The sequence below is a fragment of the Dendropsophus ebraccatus genome, chromosome 11 (genome assembly GCF_027789765.1).
Source record: "Dendropsophus ebraccatus isolate aDenEbr1 chromosome 11, aDenEbr1.pat, whole genome shotgun sequence".
In the NCBI taxonomy this organism is placed as follows: Eukaryota; Metazoa; Chordata; class Amphibia; order Anura; family Hylidae; genus Dendropsophus; species Dendropsophus ebraccatus.
In genome coordinates, this window is record NC_091464.1 from 12,105,381 (window position 1) to 12,128,446 (window position 23,066).

At 44.2% G+C, this 23,066-nt stretch overlaps 1 protein-coding gene across 2 annotated transcripts in view; it reads left to right on the top strand.

Annotated features, from left to right (window-relative positions):
• Positions 1–5,734: 5,734 nt before the first annotated feature.
• Positions 5,735–23,066, top strand: part of MFSD4A (major facilitator superfamily domain containing 4A) — a 53,310-nt gene continuing 35,978 nt past the window's right edge. The window contains exons 1-2 of one of the 2 annotated variants that reach the window (XM_069945746.1): positions 6,982–6,999; positions 7,047–7,394. In XM_069945746.1, coding sequence (XP_069801847.1) covers positions 7,165–7,394 — 230 coding nt within the window. In that variant the 5' untranslated portion in view covers positions 6,982–6,999; positions 7,047–7,164. Of the gene's footprint in view, positions 7,395–23,066 lie in introns of both variants that reach the window. The other variant, XM_069945745.1, reaches the window with a different exon arrangement.

A 23,066-nucleotide genomic window follows, 5' to 3' on the forward strand; every position in this document is an offset into this window, starting at 1 on the left:
CACACCCTGCAGTCAGTCACACACACATATATACACTCTGCACCCCCACACATTATACCTATATACACGCCCTGCAGTCAGTCACACACACACATATATACACTCTGCACCCCCACACATTATACCTATATACACATGCTGCAGAGTCAGTCACACACACATATATACACTCTGCACCCCCACACCTTATACCTATATACACACTGCAGATTCAGTCACACATACACACATATATACACTCTGCACCCTTACACATTATATCTATATACACACACTGCAGAGTCAGTCACACAAGCACACATATATACACTCTGCACCCCCACACATTATACCTATATACACACCCTGCAGTCAGTCACACACACATATATACACTCTGCACCCCCACACATTATACCTATATACACACCCTGCAGTCAGTCACACATACACATATATACACTCTGCACCCCCACACATTATACCTATATACACACCCTGCAGTCAGTCACACACACATATATACACTCTGCACCCACACATATTATACCTATATACACACTGCAGAGTCAGTCACACACACATATATACACTCTGCACCCCCACACCTTATACCTATATACACACTGCAGATTCAGTCACACATACACATATATACACTCTGCACCCTTACACATTATACCTATATACACACTGCAGAGTCAGTCACACAAGCACACATATATACACTGCACCCCTACACCTTATACCTATACACACACTGCAGAGTCAGTCACACACACACATATATACACTCTGCACCCACACACATTATACCTATATACACATGCTGCAGAGTCAGTCACACACACACATATATACACACTGCACCCACACACATTATACCTATATACACACACTGCAGATTCAGTCACACATACACATATATACACTCTGCACCCCCACACATTATACCTATATACACACACTGCAGTCAGTCACACATACACATATATACACTGTGCACCCTTACACCTTATACCTATATACACATGCTGCAGAGTCAGTCACACACACATATATACACTCTGCACCCACACACATTATACCTATATACACACACATATATACACTCTGCACCCCCACACCTTATACCTATATACACACTGCAGAGTCAGTCACATACACATATATACACTCTGCACCCTTACACATTATATCTATATACACACTGCAGAGTCAGTCACACATACACATATATACACTCTGCACCCTTACACATTATACCTATATACACACTGCAGAGTCAGTCACACATACACATATATACACTCTGCACCCTTACACATTATATCTATATACACACACTGCAGAGTCAGTCACACATACACATATATACACTCTGCACCCTTACACATTATATCTATATACACACACTGCAGATTCAGTCACACATCACACATACAGTATAGTCACCCTGCACCTCCCATTACCACTATACCTGTGGAGCTTTTTCTCTTCAGGCCCCAGGACAGCAGAGGAGGGAGGGGGAGCTGACTGACCTCTGACTGACTGTTCAGCAGCCACATCTGACCTCCTGGACGCTGCTGATAAGATCTTCTTTCCCTTTAGTCGGAGCAGGAGGCTGGTGAGGAGAAGCAGCCAGAGCTCCTGTCACAGCTGCTGCCTCCTGCTCCTCCTGCACAGCCTGACACCAGCATCTATGGCAGGCCCAGGGTGAGGAGGACCAGCGTGCTGGGGCCCACTGAGGGCCCAAGGAGAGCTGCCCACGGATCTGCCTGTATTAGGGGGCTGTCATCTGGCTGGGAAAGATCACCCAGGGCCCAGTCAGATGACAGCAGCACACACCTAAGGCTGCTCTACCTAACACTGCTCTGCAGGGGCCCACCAACAAGCAGGGAGGGGGAGGGGCCCACCGGGGAAACCCCCGGCTCCCCGGTGGCCCAGTCCGACTCTGTATATGTATATATATATATATATATATATATATATATATACACACACACAAATGCTATCTAATCTCATTACCAACATGCTTATGGTCAAACACCATTCAGCATACAAACTAAACATATCTGGCTTCAGTCTATTGTTTCTGTCTATTGGGTGAATAAACAAATCAAGAGTATACACACATATCCTTCAATATACATCCCATGTAAAGCAAACCCATCATCCTGCATTGGACATATATAGCTATATCTAATGCAGGCATTTTCTCAGTAATGGTTACCCATACATATTTGCATTTTCCCAACACAATTCCCCCACCCTTCAATAACATCAATTCGTCAATACCCTCATTGTTTTGTTTGTAAACAATCTTGAACTTTCTGAATTCATTCAATGTATGACCGCATTATTGATAAATATTTATCTCAAAACCTATTTCAATCTTAAAATATTCAATTCAGCATTCAGAAACACCACTTATATAGCACCAAGTAGGAACCTGAAGACAATTCAGACTTCTCAGTCTTATTTTCCCTCTCATGTTATCAGGTGACAATGAGATCTGTAGGAAGAGCAAAGGGCTCATATATCCAAACATAAGGGGCTGTCACTCTCCCTTTCTGTCTTTTGTCACCACCCCCATAGTCCAGGGCTTTGTACTGTCATACTTTAGGTCAGTCGTCTGTAACCCTGGGACTATAAAAGCCTACTAACCTTCTTGTGGTATCACAAGACAGACAACACATGTAACAATACAGACATGTACAAACATAAAACACACATGGGCCCATCCATCCATTCATAACATATAATTCACACAAAAGAAATGATAAAAATAAAACAAAACATTGAGCTCCTTTCAAAAAATTTTAAATATAAAAGAAATTGTGGTTAACCATATCAAAAATGTTTTACAATCCTAAAATATGAATGGACAATTAATGGCATTTTCACACAGTTGATGCACCTAGGTCTCCATCTTGCTTAACTGGAATAAACAAAACTTTTCATTAGGGCAAAACTTTTCCTCCAGCTGTGGAAACAAACAAAACTCATATTGTTATTTTTCAAATCTTATAAGCTGCAATCAACATCACCACATGGATTTTTCTCTTTCTACACCCCAAATTACATTCACCAATTTAAATGGATCCATTATATCACAGGTTATACACATATTATATATAGCAATATTCCTTTAAGAAACTGCACATAAAACACAGACATATTATTTATATCAGATTAAATAATCCCATGAAGTCATCAGATACCATCAGATTATCGTCTATCTGACTGGTCCACAAACAGAAAATACAAACACTAAAAAGATGGACAGAGTACAGCACTTTGCACAGATAATACGTTTATAGTTCTCAGACACAAAATAGCCATCGGGGATGCGGGCGCCGGGGCTGATGGGGGCAGCGGTGGAGCTGCAGGAGGCGGGGATGCAGCGGGGCTGCGGCCATCAGGGGGTTAAAGCTCATACTCACAGCGGGATGTCAATCCCGCTGCGGGTATGTGCTATCATTAGGGTGAATGGTACCGGATCCGCAGTGGATCTCGCTCCGAATTTGCAGAAGTGAGATCCGCTGTGGATCCGGTAGGTGTGAAGGCACCCTTAGACTCTACAAGTATAGCTATTACTGAGCAGGGGTACCCCTCCGCACCCTGCTTTCCAGAATAGCATACTGCTTACAACAAAGTCAGATTTTCTAAGGATTTATAATACAATCACATACAAACCGCCTTGATATCTTTCTAGCTAATATATTCATGATCTTCATTAGTTTCAAATGTTAATATCTAGTAATATTAGACTTGTTCTTAAAACTCCACTGACTCCATGCTAGTAATATAAGCCATATATCAGCTTCAGAGGCTGAACAAAGACTGGTGCTCACTCTGCTCTCCTAGATACAGAGAGAAAAAACTTTTCTGCAGTGCAAATACACATGCAGCGTCATATACAGGCCATTACCACATAAATATACAAGCCGTCATTTATGGCAGGAAGTTACACTTTTCACTATCACACTTTTACCTTCTACACATTTGTCGTTCCAATACCGGTAATACAATAACATCCATTCTTACCTGCCAATAACACACAACTTCTACTCATACTCTATGCAAATACATTACTACAGGTTTCACATCTCTCAAACTCTTAACATGAGTTATTTCAAACCTATAGACCAACACACTGCTACCGCTCATTGGCCAAAACCTGGTGAGGAGCTGCTCCCACCCTACAATCTCCACATCCATGAAGCCCACTTGCTTCATTTCTTTTTTCTTGTATGTCTCTCTCAATTCGTGCCAGCAGACAGATCCATCCCACATCTGCTGCGGTCTTCTGCCATTCAAGAGACATAACAAGGCACCACCAGCCGACTGGGGTCTGTCAGCTGAAATGGTGTCACCAACCTCGAGTGCTGGGTGACCAGGGTCGAGATCTACACACCCACCAGGGGACTGGACTCGCTTTGTCATCTACCCCACAACTACACATCTCAGCTAACACATACATTATACTTCTATTAAACAGTTATAGCAATTCTATCACTATTATCCCACTTCTGACATGTTTACCAACTTCCTGTACATGTTTACCAAGCAAAATGGGTACATGGTTATACAACTACAGCTACAAGGTTTTAACACTGCCAATGTTGCATATAACCAGGCTATAACACTGCCAATGTTGCATATAACCAGGATCTGTATATAACACTGCCAATGTTGTATATAACCAGGCTGAATATAACACTGCCAATGTTGTAAATAACCAGGCTGCATACAACACTGCCAATGTATATAACCAGGCTCTGTATATAACACTGCCAATGTTGTATATAACCAGGCTCTGTATATAACACTGCCAATGTTGTATATAATCAGGCTGTATGTAACACTGCCAATGTTGCATATAACCAGGCTGTTTATAACACTGCCAATGTTAGATACCCAGGCTGTATATAAAACTACCAAAGTTTTATATAACCAGGCTGTATATTACACTGCCAATGTTGTATATAACCAGGCTCTGTATAACACTGCCACTGCCAATGTTGTATATAACCAGGCTCTGTATAACACTGCCAATGCTGTATATAACCAGGCTGTATATTACACCGCCAATGTTGTATATAACCAGGCTCTGTATAACATTGCCAATGCTGTATATAACCAGGCTCTGTATATAAAACTGAAAATGTTGTATATAACCAGGCTGTATATTACACTGCCAATGTTGTATATGACCAGGCTGTATATAACACTGCCAATGTTGTATATAACCAGGATCTGTATACAGTCTGATCACATGACATCTCAGTTTGGCTATTAGGTATTTAGGATGTTTAAAGTTTTTAGTATATTTCTAATGTGCATAAGCTACAATTTACATAAACAGTGCAGAACTCTCGGGGTAGCGCTGGGTACATTTTCTCGTCACTAATAATTGTGAATGCTGAATCTCCAGCAGTGGATCTAATAGGCATCGGCATTGTGGCGGTCACCATCAAACGGATAACATCAGACTGTTAAATGTAACAAGTTGTGGCGAAGCATTAACTCTTCATGTGACTTTCCAGCATCATTTATGTAAGACTGAAGAAAATACCAAAAAACCCCAACAAACAAGTAGTTATGAAAGGAAGATGGAACGATACGGAGAGATGACATGAAGGTTTTATAATGGACATCATGTGCCCTATAGTCTATGCCTCCTCCCATGGCCGTCTCTCTGGGCGTCTCCTATTCTGCTCTCACACCTCTCCTAAGTGACTGCACCTAAACGAAGAAGAAAAGAAAGTAACCCTGGAGCAAATAACGGGAGGAGGCGAGAGGGACGGCAGGGCAATCCCACAGACATGGTGGAGCAGAGCTGAGAAAGTCACCAAGGAGCATGGGAAGTCTGAGGAGGAAGAACAAAGAAAGTTCTAACAGCAGAGAGGTATCTGAGAGTATGTGACGGCGTTTACTTAGAGGGAGAGAAGGGAAGGTGAGGCTCCAGCCAAGCTGCCAGCCCTCCCTAACTTCTCAGATACTAGCTATATACCTGCAGAGCTCCAGCCCTCCCTCACCTCCCAAATACTAGCTATATACCTGCAGAGCTCCAGCCCTCCCTCACCTCTCAGATACTAGCTATATACCTGCGGAGCTCCAGCCCTCCCTAACCTCCCAGATACTAGCTATATACCTGCAGAGCTCCAGCCCTCCCTAACCTCTCAGATACTAGCTATATACCTGCAGAGCTCCAGCCCTCCCTAACCTCTCAGATACTAGCTATATACCTGCAGAGCTCCAGCCCTCCCTAACCTCTCAGATACTAGCTATATACCTGCAGAGCTCCAGCCCTCCCTAACCTCTCAGATACTAGCTATATACCTGCAGAGCTCCAGCCCTCCCTAACCTCTCAGATACTAGCTATATACCTGCAGAGCTCCAGCCCTCCCTCACCTCCCAGATACTAGCTATATACCTGCAGAGCTCCAGCCCTCCCTCACCTCTCAGATACTAGCTATATACCTGCAGAGCACCAGCCCTCCCTAACCTCTCAGATACTAGCTATATACCTGCCCTCCCTCACCTCCCAGATACTAGCTATATACCTGCAGAGCTCCAGCCCTCCCTCACCTCTCAGATACTAGCTATATACCTGCAGAGCTCCAGCCCTCCCTCACCTCTCAGATACTAGCTATATACCTGCAGAGCTCCAGCCCTCCCTCACCTCTCAGATACTAGCTATATACCTGCAGAGCACCAGCCCTCCCTCACCTCTCAGATACTAGCTATATACCTGCAGAGCTCCAGCCCTCCCTCACCTCTGAGATACTAGCTATATACCTGCGGAGCTCCAGCCCTCCCTAACCTCTCAGATACTAGCTATATACCTGCAGAGCTCCAGCCCTCCCTAACCTCTCAGATACTAGCTATATACCTGCGGAGCTCCAGCCCTCCCTAACCTCTCAGATACTAGCTATATACCTGCGGAGCTCCAGCCCTCCCTAACCTCTCAGATACTAGCTATATACCTGCGGAGCTCCAGCCCTTCCTCACCTCCCAGATACTAGCTATATACCTGCAGAGCTCCAGCCCTTCCTCACCTCCCACATACTAGCAGCAGGCTGCACTCTATATACTTGCGGAGCTCCAGGGCACAGTCACCTCCCCGCAGACTCCACCAGGTCCCCTGCCCTGCTTAGGGGCCAGGGACAGAGAAGCATGTGGTGGGATGTAAACCTTCTAACCCTCTTCAGGAGAAACTTGCAGCCCACCATCACATATTGGAGCGTCTTCTTCAGCTTTGGGCTATGCATCGCCTTCTTGGGTCCGACCCTGTTGGATCTAAGATGTCAGACACACAGCAGCCTACAGGACATTACATGGGTCTTCTTCGCCCAGCAGTTCTGCCTTCTGGTTGGGAGCACTCTAGGAGGAACCTTCAAAAAGTCGTGAGTACCACCTGAGAGGACCGCCAGTGCTCCTGATCTTCTCTTCTAGCTATCGGCAACTTTTCGCAGCTCTCCAACTTTCTGCAGTCTGAAAATCTATCTATTTGCCTTCTAGCTATTTATGTAAACTGCTCTCCCTCCCTCAGAAAAAATGCAAACTAAAAACATAAAGTCCTGGACATCGCCTGGTGGAACATTATATCAAGTAACGCAAGAAACTGAATTCTGTTACTGTGGATTTACCTACCCCATCTGCTGGAAGTTTGTGCCAAGCATATACTACTCTTTCAGTATTACTTTATTGGGGCTCATACACACTGAGTAAAAGGCGAGCAATTGAAGAGGAAAGATTTCTGCTTGAAATTCCTGCTCTAGCAGAATAGGAGAAGAATAGAAGCTGAATTTGAGGAGATTTCAAGCAGAATTTTAAGCAGAATTCAAGCCCCATTGACTTCTATAGGATTCCTCTAGCAGAATCCGCCCAAATAAGTGACATGTTACTTCTTTTGGGCAGAAAGCAGATCTGCGGCAGAATATTCTGCTTGGAAATTCTACAGAGTGGAAATCCCATTGAACAGAATGAGACATTGCTCTGTTCATTCTTTTATGGGAGGAATTTCAAGCAGAATTTAAGAGCCCTTAAAGAGTAGTAGATGCTTGGAATAAACGTCCAGCAGAAGCGGTAGGTAAATCTATAGTAACAGAATGTAACATATAAGAAGGAAAATACTAATAGAGCAGACTACATGGACGGGAAGGGGGGGGTGCCAAAATCTTCTGTTTCTTAGAAATTTTGTGGGGGATTTATCATGTTCTTACAATTATTTTCAGAGTTGCACCATCCTTTTTATGAATTGATGAATTTATGTCTCCTTCAAGCACTCATAAAAATGATTTTTAATCATTTTTATCTATATAGAGCCAACAGATTCCGCAACTATTTACAATTTTATTCCGCAACATTGTACAATTTTATTCCGCTACAATTTACAATTCATTGAGGGGGTAGAAAATTAAACAGTAAAAAAAAATGCACCAAGTTCCTCATTCCCTCAACACAAGACTATAGCAGTACTATGTAATAGTAATAGTCCTCTGCCTTCTCAGAGGAGCCTCCTAGACACTCACCCTCTGGTGATGGAGAGGCAGGAGGAGGCAGAGCTTCCCTACATAGATCCGCAGATCTCATCCTGGAATATCACATATTAGTCACATAACCTAGCCAAAGGTAAAATAACAACCCATTAGTATATAGTAATACATGTTCACACCTCTGGTCTAGGATAAGTATCTTTATATGTATATATAACGTTACAGTCACAGGACAGCCGGATGAGAACATTGTGGCTATAAAGTATAGTATATAGGATTCTGGTAACATAATAATCAGTGTTCTAGAGTCAGGTGTATATCCAGGCTGATGTACACAACGTATATCTGTGATACTAGTCATTTTGGAGTCACCCATATGGTAGGATATAGTGCAGGGGGTAGAATCTGGAGGCACAGAGATAGCTGTCATATCCAGGACCTCATGTCTGAATATCTATTGCAGAAAGAAGATATTATATTATTATTAATGGCAAATAGTGATGGGGGCCCATGACATATTCTGCATCTTTGCACCTAGAAGTTTCACATTATGCAGCACAGAGGCTCAGGGATTAGCACTTACAGCACTGGAGTCCTGGCTTCAATTCCCACCAGGGGCGACATCTGCAAAGAGTTTGTATGTTCTCTCCCTGTTTGCGGGGCTTTCCTCCCAAAACATGTAAATAGGTGACTTTAGATTGTGAGCCATAGTGGGGACAGAGACCAAAAAAAATTGGCAAACTATGTAAAGTGCTGCGGAATCACTTGGCAAATACAAGTATTATTATTATTATTATTATTATCATTATTATGCCTCTGCTATAGGGGGGTGGCCCAGCCTTTAAATAAATAAGCATAAACCAATAAAAGTTCAGTTGAAAAAAAAGCCAGGACCCTGTGCATATAATTTCATGGTACAGAACCATAGGGTCTCAGTATGCTGCCATATGCTGCCTCTGTATAGCACCATATACATTGCTGATAGAGCATGTGTCTCTATGTAAAATCAGTGACATACAAGTATACAGTATATAGGTCCATATACAGATATGTATGCTGATGTAGATACCTACAGCATAACCATAATATGGTGGACCAAAGAGGTAAAAAGAGAAAATGCTAGAAGGCTTTTTACATATTTCCAGTGCAGATTGGTGCGGATTATAGTACCAGCAACATAGATTTTTATAGACGTCACATCTACACACAGCATCGGCAGCATCTCCATTCATGTTGCTGGTTTATTGTGAACCACAACCATAATGTGCAGCTTTCTACCGACTGCTGTTAATAAACTAAAGCGTAAGCTTTGGATGCCCAGGCACGATGGGATTTGTAGAGGGCTACGGTTCCCTTCACCTGCTCTCATGGATCAGAGGTTTTTGAGGGTCCATATTTTTATAGTCAATATTTATAGTTAAAAATAAAAATAAATAAATGAGATCTTTTTGACGGCCACTTTTCTAGCTTCTGCTTAGAGTATGTTAACAAGGCAAATATTTCATGCAAAATTCCAAAGCCTATTCGGCATCAGAATACTCGTAAAAACGACATCTAATACTCGCCTCATTGTTCTCTATGGGGATTTCTGTCATGGTTCTTACTGTCCAGTGCAGTAAACATTTAAAGCTACGGCGATGAGGACAATGGAGAAGGGAGTATGCCAGGCGTCCAGCAGACATGGCGGAGTAGATGTCCTGTCTGTAGATGGGGACACACTCCAGCTCCACCTCCTGTAATAAAACCATATGGAGCTGAGATACTGGAGTGTCCTTGCCTACACACTTCAAACACACCTGTTTGTAATTGATGAATCATAATGTAACAGGAATGTACAGGTCAAATTATCTTAAACGGAAACCAACAGCAAAGCCTTCATCCTCAGCACCGTTTTCTTCCGGTAAATCTTCACTTTATTCAGTATGTAAATGAGGCGTTTTGGTGCACTGGGGGTGGGACACCTGCCCTCAGCATACTGATTCTTGTCTCGGCCAGAGATGTCAGTAAAGAGCACTGAGTCAGACTAAAATAAAACATTTCCTGCAGGACATACAGCAGCTAATAAGTATGGGAAGACTTGAGATTTTTTAATAGAAGTAAATTACAATTCTATATAACTTTCTGACACCAGTTGATTTGAAAGAAAAAGATTTTCGCTGGACAACCCCTTTGAGACTTAAATTAGGCCTGCTCCCACTTAGCCTGACAGATTTACTAGGAGGCACACCCCTCTAAGGACCTGCAGCTGCCGCACGGTGGGCTCAGAAATATGAGCAGGTGTAAATTGCTGCCATGATTTATGCCTGCTAGCCACGCCCCCTCCCCATCTGGTGCTCCTCCCCCCCCCATCAGAGGCTTACGGCTGGCATACAAAGAATCTGTGCCTTCTCTGTGGCCTATGCCAGGAGCACAAGTTTAATAAATGTCCCCCATTGTGTATATTATTTAGTTTTTTATTTTGTATGTATGTTACTTTTTAACATAATGGCCCAAATTTACTGCTGAGTTTCCTAGGTGTCATGCTATTTACAAATCTATGTAACTTTCTGACACCAGTCGAGTTGGAGATCCCCTTTAAGCCTGCAAAATACAGTTACAGTGGTGTAGGTCAGGTGCCCAGGACCACGTTATCACGTTACATAGAACCCACATAAAACATCATCTAGTCATATTATTTTAGCAAATATAAAGGTCATTTCTTTGGTAAAGGCCCTTAGGAAACCACCTATAATCTTTTTGGGGCCACCAGGCTTCCTTATTTTGCCTCTTCCAGTTCTTTCACCTTTTTAGTATTACATCTCATTCAAGGTCCTGAAAGTGAAACCCACCAAAGCTTCTATTATGGGACAAGTTCCTTTTTGCTTGTCAGATGGCGCAGATTACACCTTATACGACCACACTTGGAAACCTATCCTGTGACAACCAGGTCTTACCAGGGGCGTAGATAGGATTTATTGGGCCCCATAGCACAAAACTGAACGGAGGCCCATGAATCCTGTACGGACTGCCGGGTCCTGTATGTGCATCGCTGGGGTGGGGGTCTCTTGTGGCTGGAGGTGCAATGCTGCCTCCAGTGACTGGCGGAGAGCTCAGTGTGTGCCATGAGCCATAACAACCGTACAGGCAGACGACACTTCACCAGGGGGGCCCATGCCCACCTGCAGCACAGGCCCCATAGCAGTCGTTTGGTCTACCTCTAAGGTAACTACGCCGCAGGGGCTTACCTTTATGTAGAGCTATGACAAAAATAATTGGGCTATGTTCCCACAACGTGTTTCTTTTTGTGTGTGTGTGTGGGGGGGGGGCGACAGATGGTAATTATGTTAATGATAATTTTAAATGGCCTTCATTCACCTAAAAAGACGTGGTGGGAAAAAAGCCTTAAGGCCCTATTAGAAGACACAATTATTGTGCGAAAAATCGCTATAGCGTTGTCAGGAACTTACTTGACCAGGATCCAGCGCCGCGGCCCAGAGGCCGGGGCCAGGTGATGTCACAGAGACCCGAGGTTACCAGCGGAGCAGAGTTTAGCTTAGGCTGAGTGGCAGATGTCTCTGCCACCCAGTTTGCAGCCTTTACATGTGGTTGTGATCAGGACTCAGGAGTCCGGACCAATCACGTTTTCGTCTGGTCTCCTGGTCCTGTACTTAAAAAGCCAACGGCCATTTCCTGATCGCTGGCTATTAGGTTAATACCCTGGTCCCAGCTCCTCCTTGTCTTTTCCTGCGATCCCCATCCTAACTCCCTCTGCTTGCTCGACTTGTTATCTCACCTCCCACCTGACCTTTGACTACCCGATTGTTTGCTGACTGCGTTGCCCTTTGGTTCTGACTTGACTTGTTCACTATCCGTTATGGTGTTTTTCTGTCTGTCTCGTTCTGTGTTTGACATACTCAGTATAGGGAACGTCTTCGTGGTTGTCCGCAGCTGCTTAGAGCCGATTGAGGCAAGTAGGTAGGGACAGTGGGTGGGTTCAGACCTAGGACCCACTGTCTTGTCCTGTCTGTACCTTCCAGTCCTTTAAGCGTTCGAATTTAAATGATAATTGTTTCGCGTGAATGCAGGCAAGGATCGAAAAATCCTTCTTGTGTTGTTGATCACAACTTTTGAGCTGAAGCTGAAATCATTGTTAACCGTTCAGTGTAATTCCCCATCGTTCCTTCATTTGCCGGGATCAGATGGAGGAAACGATCGTAGTATTTAGAGATGAGCGAACCTGGAGCATGCTTGAGTCCATCCGAACCCGAACGTTCGTCATTTGATTAGCGGTGGCTGCTGAACTTGGATAAAGCCCTAAGGCTATGTGGAAAACATGGATATAGTCATTGGCTGTATCCATGTTTTCCAGACAACCTTAGAGCTTTATCCAACTTCAGCAGCCGCCGCTAATCAAATGCCGATCGTTCTGGTTCGGATGGACTCGAACCCGAACCCGGTTCACTCATCTCTAGTAGTATTGATTGTAACTAATGACTGTGTAACATGGGGATTGATTTCAGGTAGTTCTCATTTGCGATTGTTTATCGTTGATCGTTAAAAATCACTTCACCTAATAAGACTGTTAGAGTTTCCCCTTTTGGCAACACAAGAGCACCCCATCTCCCCTTCCTCCTATCTGTCGTTACACCATCAAATAGTAATTATTTATTGGTTAGTATTTAAGGGAGAAGATTATAAAATCTGGCAGCCGGCAGGAGGGAAATTGATTACAAGTACTAACCTACCTCTCCCCGTGCCCGCGGTGAGCGGCCATGGGACCCCTGCCGGGCTCTGGGATCTCAGAGTAGTCCATACCACAATCTGGCTGATGGACTGGCCACTCCGCCAGTCAGTGACTGGGGCGGGATGCTGCTACAGTCACTGATTGGCTGTGCAGCTAGTCCATCAGCCAGGACAAGCAACTCGGTGGAAAATACCTTCCGGCAGGGGGTCCTGAGGCCTGTCCTGTCACTCACCGCGGCCACAGGGAGAGGTAAATTAGTACTTGGAATCAGTACATGTAATTTCAACCCCGCCAATGCCAGCTGCCAGATTTTATATTTTGCCTGACTTCTCCTTTAAGACTATATTCCCACAATGTCTTTTATTAGGCAAAATAATGTCCAATAACGGCCAATCGCGTAGGTTGTAAATAACGATCATGTTTATGTATATTGTCATACGTATACACTATGTTGCTATATGTCTACATTATAATTATATGTACAACAGCCAGACCACAGCTTTCAGAGCAGAGTAGTGGTCGGTAACCTAGACAACGAGCTGTCAACAATGGGAAGGAAAGAGCAGCAAATCAGAAGGAAGGAGGCAAAGAGAAAAGTTTGGTCCTACAAGTATAAGTCTATTGGCTGAGATGAGAGTACCCCTTTAAAGGGGTTATCCAGCGCTACAAAAACATGGCCGCTTTTCCCCCTACTGTTGTGTCCAGTTCAGGTGCGGTTTGCAATTAAGCTCCATTTACTTCAATAGAACTGAGCGCCCAAACTAGAGACAGCGCTGGATAACCCCTTTAACCTTCCATAATAAAACATACATGGATGTGACTATCTAGAATACAGGGTAGACTGCAGCTTCATAGTGAGCAGGTAACAATAACTGCTTAATATCAAGATGAACCAGTCCGACAAGACAGATGAAACCTATAGAAAGTTATAAAATTTCCTGTCAGCAATGACTGACAATCTCACACGATGGGGAGACGTGTGCTAGAATCCTCACTAGGAGGTTTACTGGAGGATCTTGACATTTAACACATGACACGCCATTGAGATGACTGCTATGTAATACTTCTGTTGGTGTAAAGTTTGCTGCTCTGTAAATGTCAGCAGGGATCCTGTCCCGTCCCCTACGGCCATTGGCTCTGGGATGTTTGATGCTTCTCAGGTAGCAGATAGGCCTCTCGTGTGATATTTCCTGCCTGGCTGTCAAAGGTTTTTATATTTGAACAAGCACATTGGTGGCGGCTGGTGTTAGCTCACTGTCACATTTAGTTTTACCTCATTTTCTTTGCTTATGGTGACCTGATAAATAAAGATTATAAAGATCTGGAGAATGATCCTTATTATTAAAGCGGTTGTTGACCCAAAAAATCTTTTCTTTCAAGTCAACTGGTGCCAGAAAGTGCCTGAGATTTGTAATTTACTTCTATTACAAAAATCTCAAATCATCAAGTACTTATCAGGTGCTGTATGTCCTGCAGGAAGTGGTGTATTCTTTCCAGTCTAATACAGTGCTCTCTGCTGCCACCTCTGTCCGTGATAGGAACTGTCCAGAGCAGCAGCAAATCCCAAGTAGCAGTATTGGGAGGGCTGACTACTATTTGGCACACCTGGGGGCTTACTACTATATGGAGCACTATTGAAAGGGCTGGCTACTATATGGAGCACTATTAGGAGGGCTGGCTACTATATGGAGCACTATTGAAAGGGCTGGCTACTATATGGAGCAGTATTGGGAGGGCTGGCTACTATATGGAGCACTATTGGGAGGGCTGGCTACTATATGGAGCACTATTGGGAGGGCTGGCTACTATATGGAGCACTATTGAAAGGGCTGGCTACTATATGGAGCACTATTAGGAGGGCTGGCTACTATATGGAGCAGTATTGGGAGGGCTGGCTACTATATGGAGCACTATTGGGAGGGCTGGCTACTATATGGAGCACTATTGGGAGGGCTGGCTACTATATGGAGCACTATTGAAAGGGCTGGCTACTATATGGAGCACTATTAGGAGGGCTGGCTACTATATAAGACACTATGGGGAGGGCTGGCTACTATATGGAGCACTATTAGGAGGGCTGGCTACTATATGGAGCACTATTGGGAGGGCTGGCTACTATATGGAGCAGTATTGGGAGGGCTGGCTACTATATGGAGCACTATTGGGAGGGCTGGCTACTATATGGAGCAGTATTGGGAGGGCTGGCTACTATATGGAGCACTATTGGGAGGGCTGGCTACTATATGGAGCACTATTGGGAGGGCTGGCTACTATATAAGACACTATGGGGAGGGCTGGCTACTATATGGAGCACTATTAGGAGGGCTGGCTACTATATGGAGCACTATTGAAAGGGCTGGCTACTATATGGAGCAGTATTGGGAGGGCTGGCTACTATATGGAGCACTATTGGGAGGGCTGGCTACTATATGGAGCACTATTGGGAGGGCTGGCTACTATATGGAGCACTATTGAAAGGGCTGGCTACTATATGGAGCACTATTAGGAGGGCTGGCTACTATATAAGACACTATGGGGAGGGCTGGCTACTATATGGAGCACTATTAGGAGGGCTGGCTACTATATAAGACACTATGGGGAGGGCTGGCTACTATATGGAGCACTATTAGGAGGGCTGGCTACTATATGGAGCACTATTGGGAGGGCTGGCTACTATATGGAGCAGTATTGGGAGGGCTGGCTACTATATGGAGCACTATTGGGAGGGCTGGCTACTATATGGAGCACTATTGGGAGGGCTGGCTACTGTGTGGGACACTATTGGCGGGCTTATTTGTCTCTCTTAAGTTGTCCTTCACCTTGCCCTCTACCTTCCTAAACTTCACATCATAGCAATTGATCATATAATTTATCATAGTGCATAGTGCTGGGAGACACATGCCGCTCTGACAGTGCCAGGAATATTGCACCCCGCTCTGACAGTGCCAGGAATATCGCACCCCGCTCTGACAGTGCCAGGAATATCGCACCCCGCTCTGACAGTGCCAGCTCCTGGGACGCTAATGTGTGTGAGGATGATCACATTAAAGCCGCCCCACACACATTAAACCCCTTCACAGCAGGAACATATACACAAGTTCCTACTGCGCGGGGCATCAACAACAGAAATATATATATAAATAGTAATGAATATATATGTATTGCTGACATCAAGGGGTCAAAGTTGAATACGGCGATGGGTCTAGATGGTGTCCGCCCCAGGGTTCTTAAAGAACCTGGATCTGTGATTTTTCTGATGACACATTATGATAACTGAATAACTTTTTGTTCTTGTCCATATGGCAGATAGCTCAAAGAAGAAAAATTTGCCATTTCACTGGTGGGTCCCCTGCGGTCAGTTAGTTACGCCCTATACTGAGGATAGGTTATCACATGATTTTGTGGGAGAATCCCTTTAAGAAGCATAGAAATGGTGCATCAAAATAAGGGGACACTTACTGTACATAACAAAAAGTCATCCACAATTTACAATGTCGGCCAAATGCACACAGTGGGTCCAGGTATGTGGATGGGTCAGGATCTTATATTATGTTTCTGATGACATTCATCGTGGTCTTTAACCCCATAAGGACCGGGCCAATTGTCACTTTTGCGTTTTCGCTTTTTCCTCCTTGCGTTCTAAGACCCATAACTCTTTTATTTTTTCCACCTACAGGGCCATGTGAGGGCTTGTTGTTTTCAGAAGCAGGTGTACTTTGTAATGGCATCTTTCAATCTGCCATAAAATGAATGACTGAACCCCCAAAATATCATTTATGGGGTGAACTTGGGTCAAAAAATGCGATTCCGCAAATATGGGGGGGGCTTCCATGTTTACATAATGCACTTTAAGGTAAAACTGACATTTTTCTTTATTCTATAGGTCCGTCTGAACACAGCGATTTACATGTTTATTAGGTTTTTTCATGTTTTACTATTTTTATTAGCAGTAAAACTTTTTTTTTTTGCAAATAGGTATATTTATAATGGCCCTATTGTGACTCTTATAGCACTTTTATTTTTTCACCTACGGAGTCGTATGGGGTGTCATTTTTTGCGCCATGATCTCTAGTTTTTATTAGTAACATTTTTTTCTAGATCAGACGTATTGATCACTTTTTATAAATTTTTTTAAACATAAAAAGTAATTTTAAAAAAAGCAATCCCTGCGGTTTATTATCGTTTTATTTTATTAGATCGGACGATTACGCACTCTACGGTATATTATATGTTAATGAACTTTATTATTTTTATGTGTTTTATGTATAAAATGGGAAGGGGGGGGTGATTTTCACTTTTATTGGGGGAGGGGCTATGGGGCATGTTTTAAAACTTTTATTGATTTTTTTTATTGATTTTTTTTTACACTTTTTAAGTCCCATTAGGGAACTTTTACATTACTACATTAGATTGAATACAGTGATCAGTCAATTTGTGATCTTCTGATAGAGCCTGCCTGTGGCCTGTGGCCGACTCTATCAGAAGATCAGACTGCACAGAGGTAAGGATTAGACCTCCAGCAGTCAGGCAGTGGGATTGGTAAGTGACCGGAGACCGCCATTGAGGGTGAGGGCCTGGCTGCAGATAGCCCGGGGCTGCGGCGGGGCGTACATTTACGTACCTGCCTTAAGGCCCAGGCAGCGGGGTCATAAATGTACACCCGTGGTCTTTAAGGGGTTAAGAATCGTAAAGTTCCATATTCACAGTTATGTGATTGCTTCTTAAGATGTGAGAAGAAATTGTTTAATTACTTTCAATAATCACATCCTGGAGCCTCCCTCTAAGCAAATATAGCCTGGAGACAGGTGCAGAATACAGAACATTGCTGGATGCACCAACACTGCCCTGTTCTTTATAAACTCTGACTCATCCAAGACGAGAAGCGGAGGCCTCAGTGCATCACACTTTTCTCTTTCACACTTTTCTATTACTGAGCCAGAGTCTTCTGCTTTGTTTTAGGTTTTTGCTGCTCAGTTCCATTGAAGTGAATGGAGCTTAATTGCAAACCGCACCTGAACTGGAGACAAGAGTCGTGAGGTCTCTGAAAGAAAGTGGCCATTTTTTTGTAGCACTGGAGAACCCCTTTAATTATCATCGAAATCCATTTTATGCATTTATGCATGTGACTTTTTTTTTTTTAATTTGCACCATATTTCAATGGCCCATAGAAAGTGATAGCCCCAATCTCCTTAAAACCAACTGTGTAAATTTAAAGGGGTAGTTCACAAAATCTTTTTATTTCATATCAAGTGGTGCCAGAGATTTGTAATTTACTTCTATTAAAAAAATCTCCTGCCACCTCTGTCCATGTCAGGAACTGTCCAGAGCAGAAGCAAGTCCCCATAGAAAACTTCTCCTGCTCTCCAGACTGGAAAGAATAACACTTCAGGTAGTACATACAGCAGCTGATAAGTATTGGAAGACTGGAGATTTTTAATAGAAGTAAATTACAAATCCCTGACACTTTCTGGCACCAGTTGATAGAAAAGGGAAAAAAATGTGAACTACCCCTTTCTACGCTTTCTTCCAGAGACAGCACCACTCTTGTCTCCACTTTGGGTGCAGGTTTTGCTACTCAGTTCCATTGAAGTGCCCTGAACTGTAGACAGGAGCCATGTTGTTTCTAGACGCAAGTGGCCGTGTTTTTATAGCGCTGGATACAACTTTTACAAAATGCACCAAATTGATCTCCATATCTCACGCTGTCCGATCCGTCCGGTTAATCATTGGACTCATCGCCATAGTTTTATCCAGATTGGCCAAATTTGAGACTTTGCCACATTCAGCTAACGCAGTCTTTGTTGCATCCTACCAGGTGGAAGGAAATCAGATGGAGCAGTATGTTCCAGAAATACAAGACAGTCTTGTTCAGCTTGTGTTGGCTCCAGGCCAAAAAATAACAATAAAAAAATAAGTAATAGCTACATATACATAGATAATAAAGATTGTGCTCACACTAAACAACTTAAGAAGTTTACCGTCCATGGAGCACTTTTATTTTCATTCATTAACTCCTTCACGTCAGCCATATGGCTGTATACAGGAACTGCTGTACATACCCCGTGTAGCAGGAATGTATAAAAACCTTCCTGACTTTTAAGGGGTTTTAATGTGTGCGGGGTTGTTTCAATACGATTGGCCCTGCACACATTACTGTCGCCAGACCCGGGCATAATGACAGGCAGCCGCGGTCATTACCCCCTGAAATGCTGCAATGTACAGCGATCGCGTCGTTTAAGGTGGTCAGTGACAGGACAAGGACCTGTCACTGACTGATCGGCACCCCTGCCGCCCTGTATCACTTGTACTGGCAAGCAGGGGTAAGCCACTTACCTCTATGGCTCTTAAGGCCCTATTACACAGAATGCTTATCGGCCTTATCTGGTCGATATTGGCCGTTACGGCTGATAATCTATCTGTGTAATAGAAGGCAACAATCAGCCGACATGAATGATGTTGACTGATCATTGCAGTTGTTTGTCTTTCAACATGTTGAAAGACAAACAACTTAGATAGCAGCAATCTGCTGCCGTCGCACCGTGGAATAGGAGCGGCAGCAGCAGACCGCCACTATCCCCTATGGGCTGCCGGGACAATCTAGCGATCATTAGTCGCCCCGGGTAATAGGGGCTTTAGAAGGAACATTACTTCAATTTGACCCGGACATCTGTTCATCAATGACCTTCGATCATGAAGAGGTTAAAAAAGGGAAGTTCACTTGTTTGTGCTTTATATTTGCGGAGTTGTTTGTCCAGTAAAATGACTGCCCCCCTGCAGGAAAGTTGCCGGACCCAACTAATAGAGTCTGACTGGCTTAGGGCCCGTTCACATGGAGTAAAAGTGGCGGAATCCATTATTAAGTAATGAATACAGAATACAGATCTCCCTGATTACAGCTCCGGGTATAACCAGCTATACAGATTGTCTTTTATTCCTGGAAATAACTGCAACCTCTGATTTCCTTGATTTCCGTTCACTGAGAACAATGGCAGAGCGCAGCAGCAGCAGCATTTGGTGTTACCTTGTGGATTGTTAGAACTTACATTGCTATGTTATGTTTTACTACTTCATTCTCACCTGGAAAATCGTCAACTCCAAAGTGCAAGAACACAGCTAGACTATCTGCACTGTCCCACAGAGGTCCATCAATGGTAAAAGGTCAACTCCCTTAGTGACAGTTCACACGGAGTAAAAAATCCCGCCAGCCTCCGTGTCACATGTCAATCGTTCCGAGCAGAAAGGAGAGAGGAGGCGTGCAAGCCTCCTATAGACTGCCAGTATGACAAGGAGGCTGGCGGGAGTTTTACTCTGTGTGAACTCAGCATTATAAGAGAAGGAGCAAATGAGTGTACTAAGGGGTTAAAAAGGCATTGTCATTTTAACACACTTCATGTAAATCAATATCACATATAGAAATATGAGCCGTTATGATCTATCTTATCAAAGAAAAATTACTCTTTCTTATTTAAGAGTTGACCAGCTCACTGAGGGATAAGTTTACATGCTGTCTATAGAAACCTATGGAGAGGCAAAGGAGGATTAAATGGAATCTGTCACCGGGGTCACGGGCACAGAGCCCACCCGACCCCCTGGTGCAGCCCCCGCATACTTACCCTTTCCGGCGAGTCACACTCCTGGAACCGGTCCCGGGACGAAGATATCAGCGCCCCAAGCCGTGCGTTCGCTATATGCAAATTACCTGAGATGAGCCCATAGAGAATGAATGGGCATCGGACTCACCTCTGCAGCGCGCACACGGCTTCGGGCGCTGATATCTTCGTGCTGGGCTCGGCCAGGAGCGGGACTCGCCAGAAAGGGTAAGTATCCAGGGGCTGCACTGGGGGTCGGCGGGCTCTGTGCCCACGTCCGTGGTGGCAGGTTCCCTTTAAGGAGTATAAGGCAAAACTGGCAATATAGATAAAAAAGCAGTGAAAATACATATAAAATATAATGCATATAATGGCTAGGGCCGTATTTGCCACTAGACACTGGTGGTCCAGTACCTAGATTGGTAACGTGTAGGGAGTAGTGCCTAATGCCTGCTCCACTAAAGATGGAAGCGCCACACCAAGAACTTCAACTTCAAGGCCCTGCTGCTGGAAGTCTGATAGTGGGGTCTGTGTTATATTAGAGGTCTGATACTAGAGTCTGCATTATACTGGGAGTCTGATACTAGAGTCTGCATTATACTGGGAGTCTGATACTAGAGTCTGCATTATACTGGGAGTCTGATACTAGGGTCTGCATTATACTGGGAGTCTGATACTAGGGTCTGCATTATACTGGGAGTCTGATACTAGGGTCTGCATTATACTGGGAGTCAGATAATAGGGTCTGCATTATACTGGGAGTCTGATACTAGAGTCTGCATTATACTGGGAGTCTGATACTAGGGTCTGCATTATACTGGGAGTCTGATACTAGAGTCTGCATTATACTGGGAGTCTGATACTAGGGTCTGCATTATACTGGGAGTCTGATACTAGAGTCTGCATTATACTGGGAGTCTGATACTAGAGTCTGCATTATACTGGGAGTCAGATAATAGGGTCTGCATTATACTGGGAGTCTGATAATAGGGTCTGCATTATACTGGGAGTCTGATACTAGGGTCTGCATTATACTGGGAGTCAGATAATAGGGTCTGCATTATACTGGGAGTCTGATACTAGAGTCTGCATTATACTGGGAGTCTGATAACGGGGCTAGTATCATACTGGGGGACTGATTCTGGGGTCTATTACACTAGGGTCTGATACAGGGGTCTGTATTACACAGGAGGTCTGATACGGGGGTCTGTATTACACTGGGGGTCTCATACAGGGGTCTGTATTACACAGGAGGTCTGATACGGGGGTCTGTATTACACTGGGGGTCTGATACAGGGGTCTGTATTACACAGGAGGTCTGATACAGGGGTCTGTATTACACAGGAGGTCTGATACGGGGGTCTGTATTACACTGGGGGTCTGATACAGGGGTCTGTATTACACTGGGGGTCTGATACAGGGGTCTGTATTACACAGGAGGTCTGATACAGGGGTCTGTATTACACCGGAGGTCTGATACGTGGGTCTATATTACACAGGAGGTCTGATACGGGGGTCTGTATTACACTGGGGGTCTGATACGGGGGTCTGTATTACACAGGAGGTCTGATACGTGGGTCTATATTACACAGGAGGTCTGATACAGGGGTCTGTATTACACTGGGGGTCTGATACGGGGGTCTGTATTACACTGGGGGTCTGATACAGGCGTCTGTATTACACTGGGGGTCTGATACAGGGGTCTGTACTACACTGGGGGTCTGATACAGGGGTCTGTATTACATCGGAGGTCTGATACGGGGGTCTGTATTACACAGGAGGTCTGATACAGGGGTCTGTATTACACTGGGGGTCTCATACAGGAGTCTCTATTACACTGGGGGTCTGATACGGGGGTCTGTATTACACTGGTGGTCTGATACAGGGGTCTGTATTACACTGGGGGTCTCATACAGGAGTCTCTATTACACTGGGGGTCTGATACGGGGGTCTGTATTACACTTGGGGTCTCATACAGGAGTCTGTATTACACTGGGGGTCTGATATGGGGGTCTGTATTACACTGGGGGTCTGATACTGATGTCTGTATTACACTGGGGGTCTGATACTGATGTCTGTATTACACTGGGGGTCTGATACGGGGTCTGTATTACACTGGGGGTCTGATACGGGGGTCTGTATTACACTGGGGGTCTGATACTGATGTCTGTATTACACAGGAGGTCTGATACAGGGGTCTGTATTACACTGGGGGTCTCATACAGGAGTCTGTATTACACTGGGGGTCTGATACGGGGTCTGTATTAG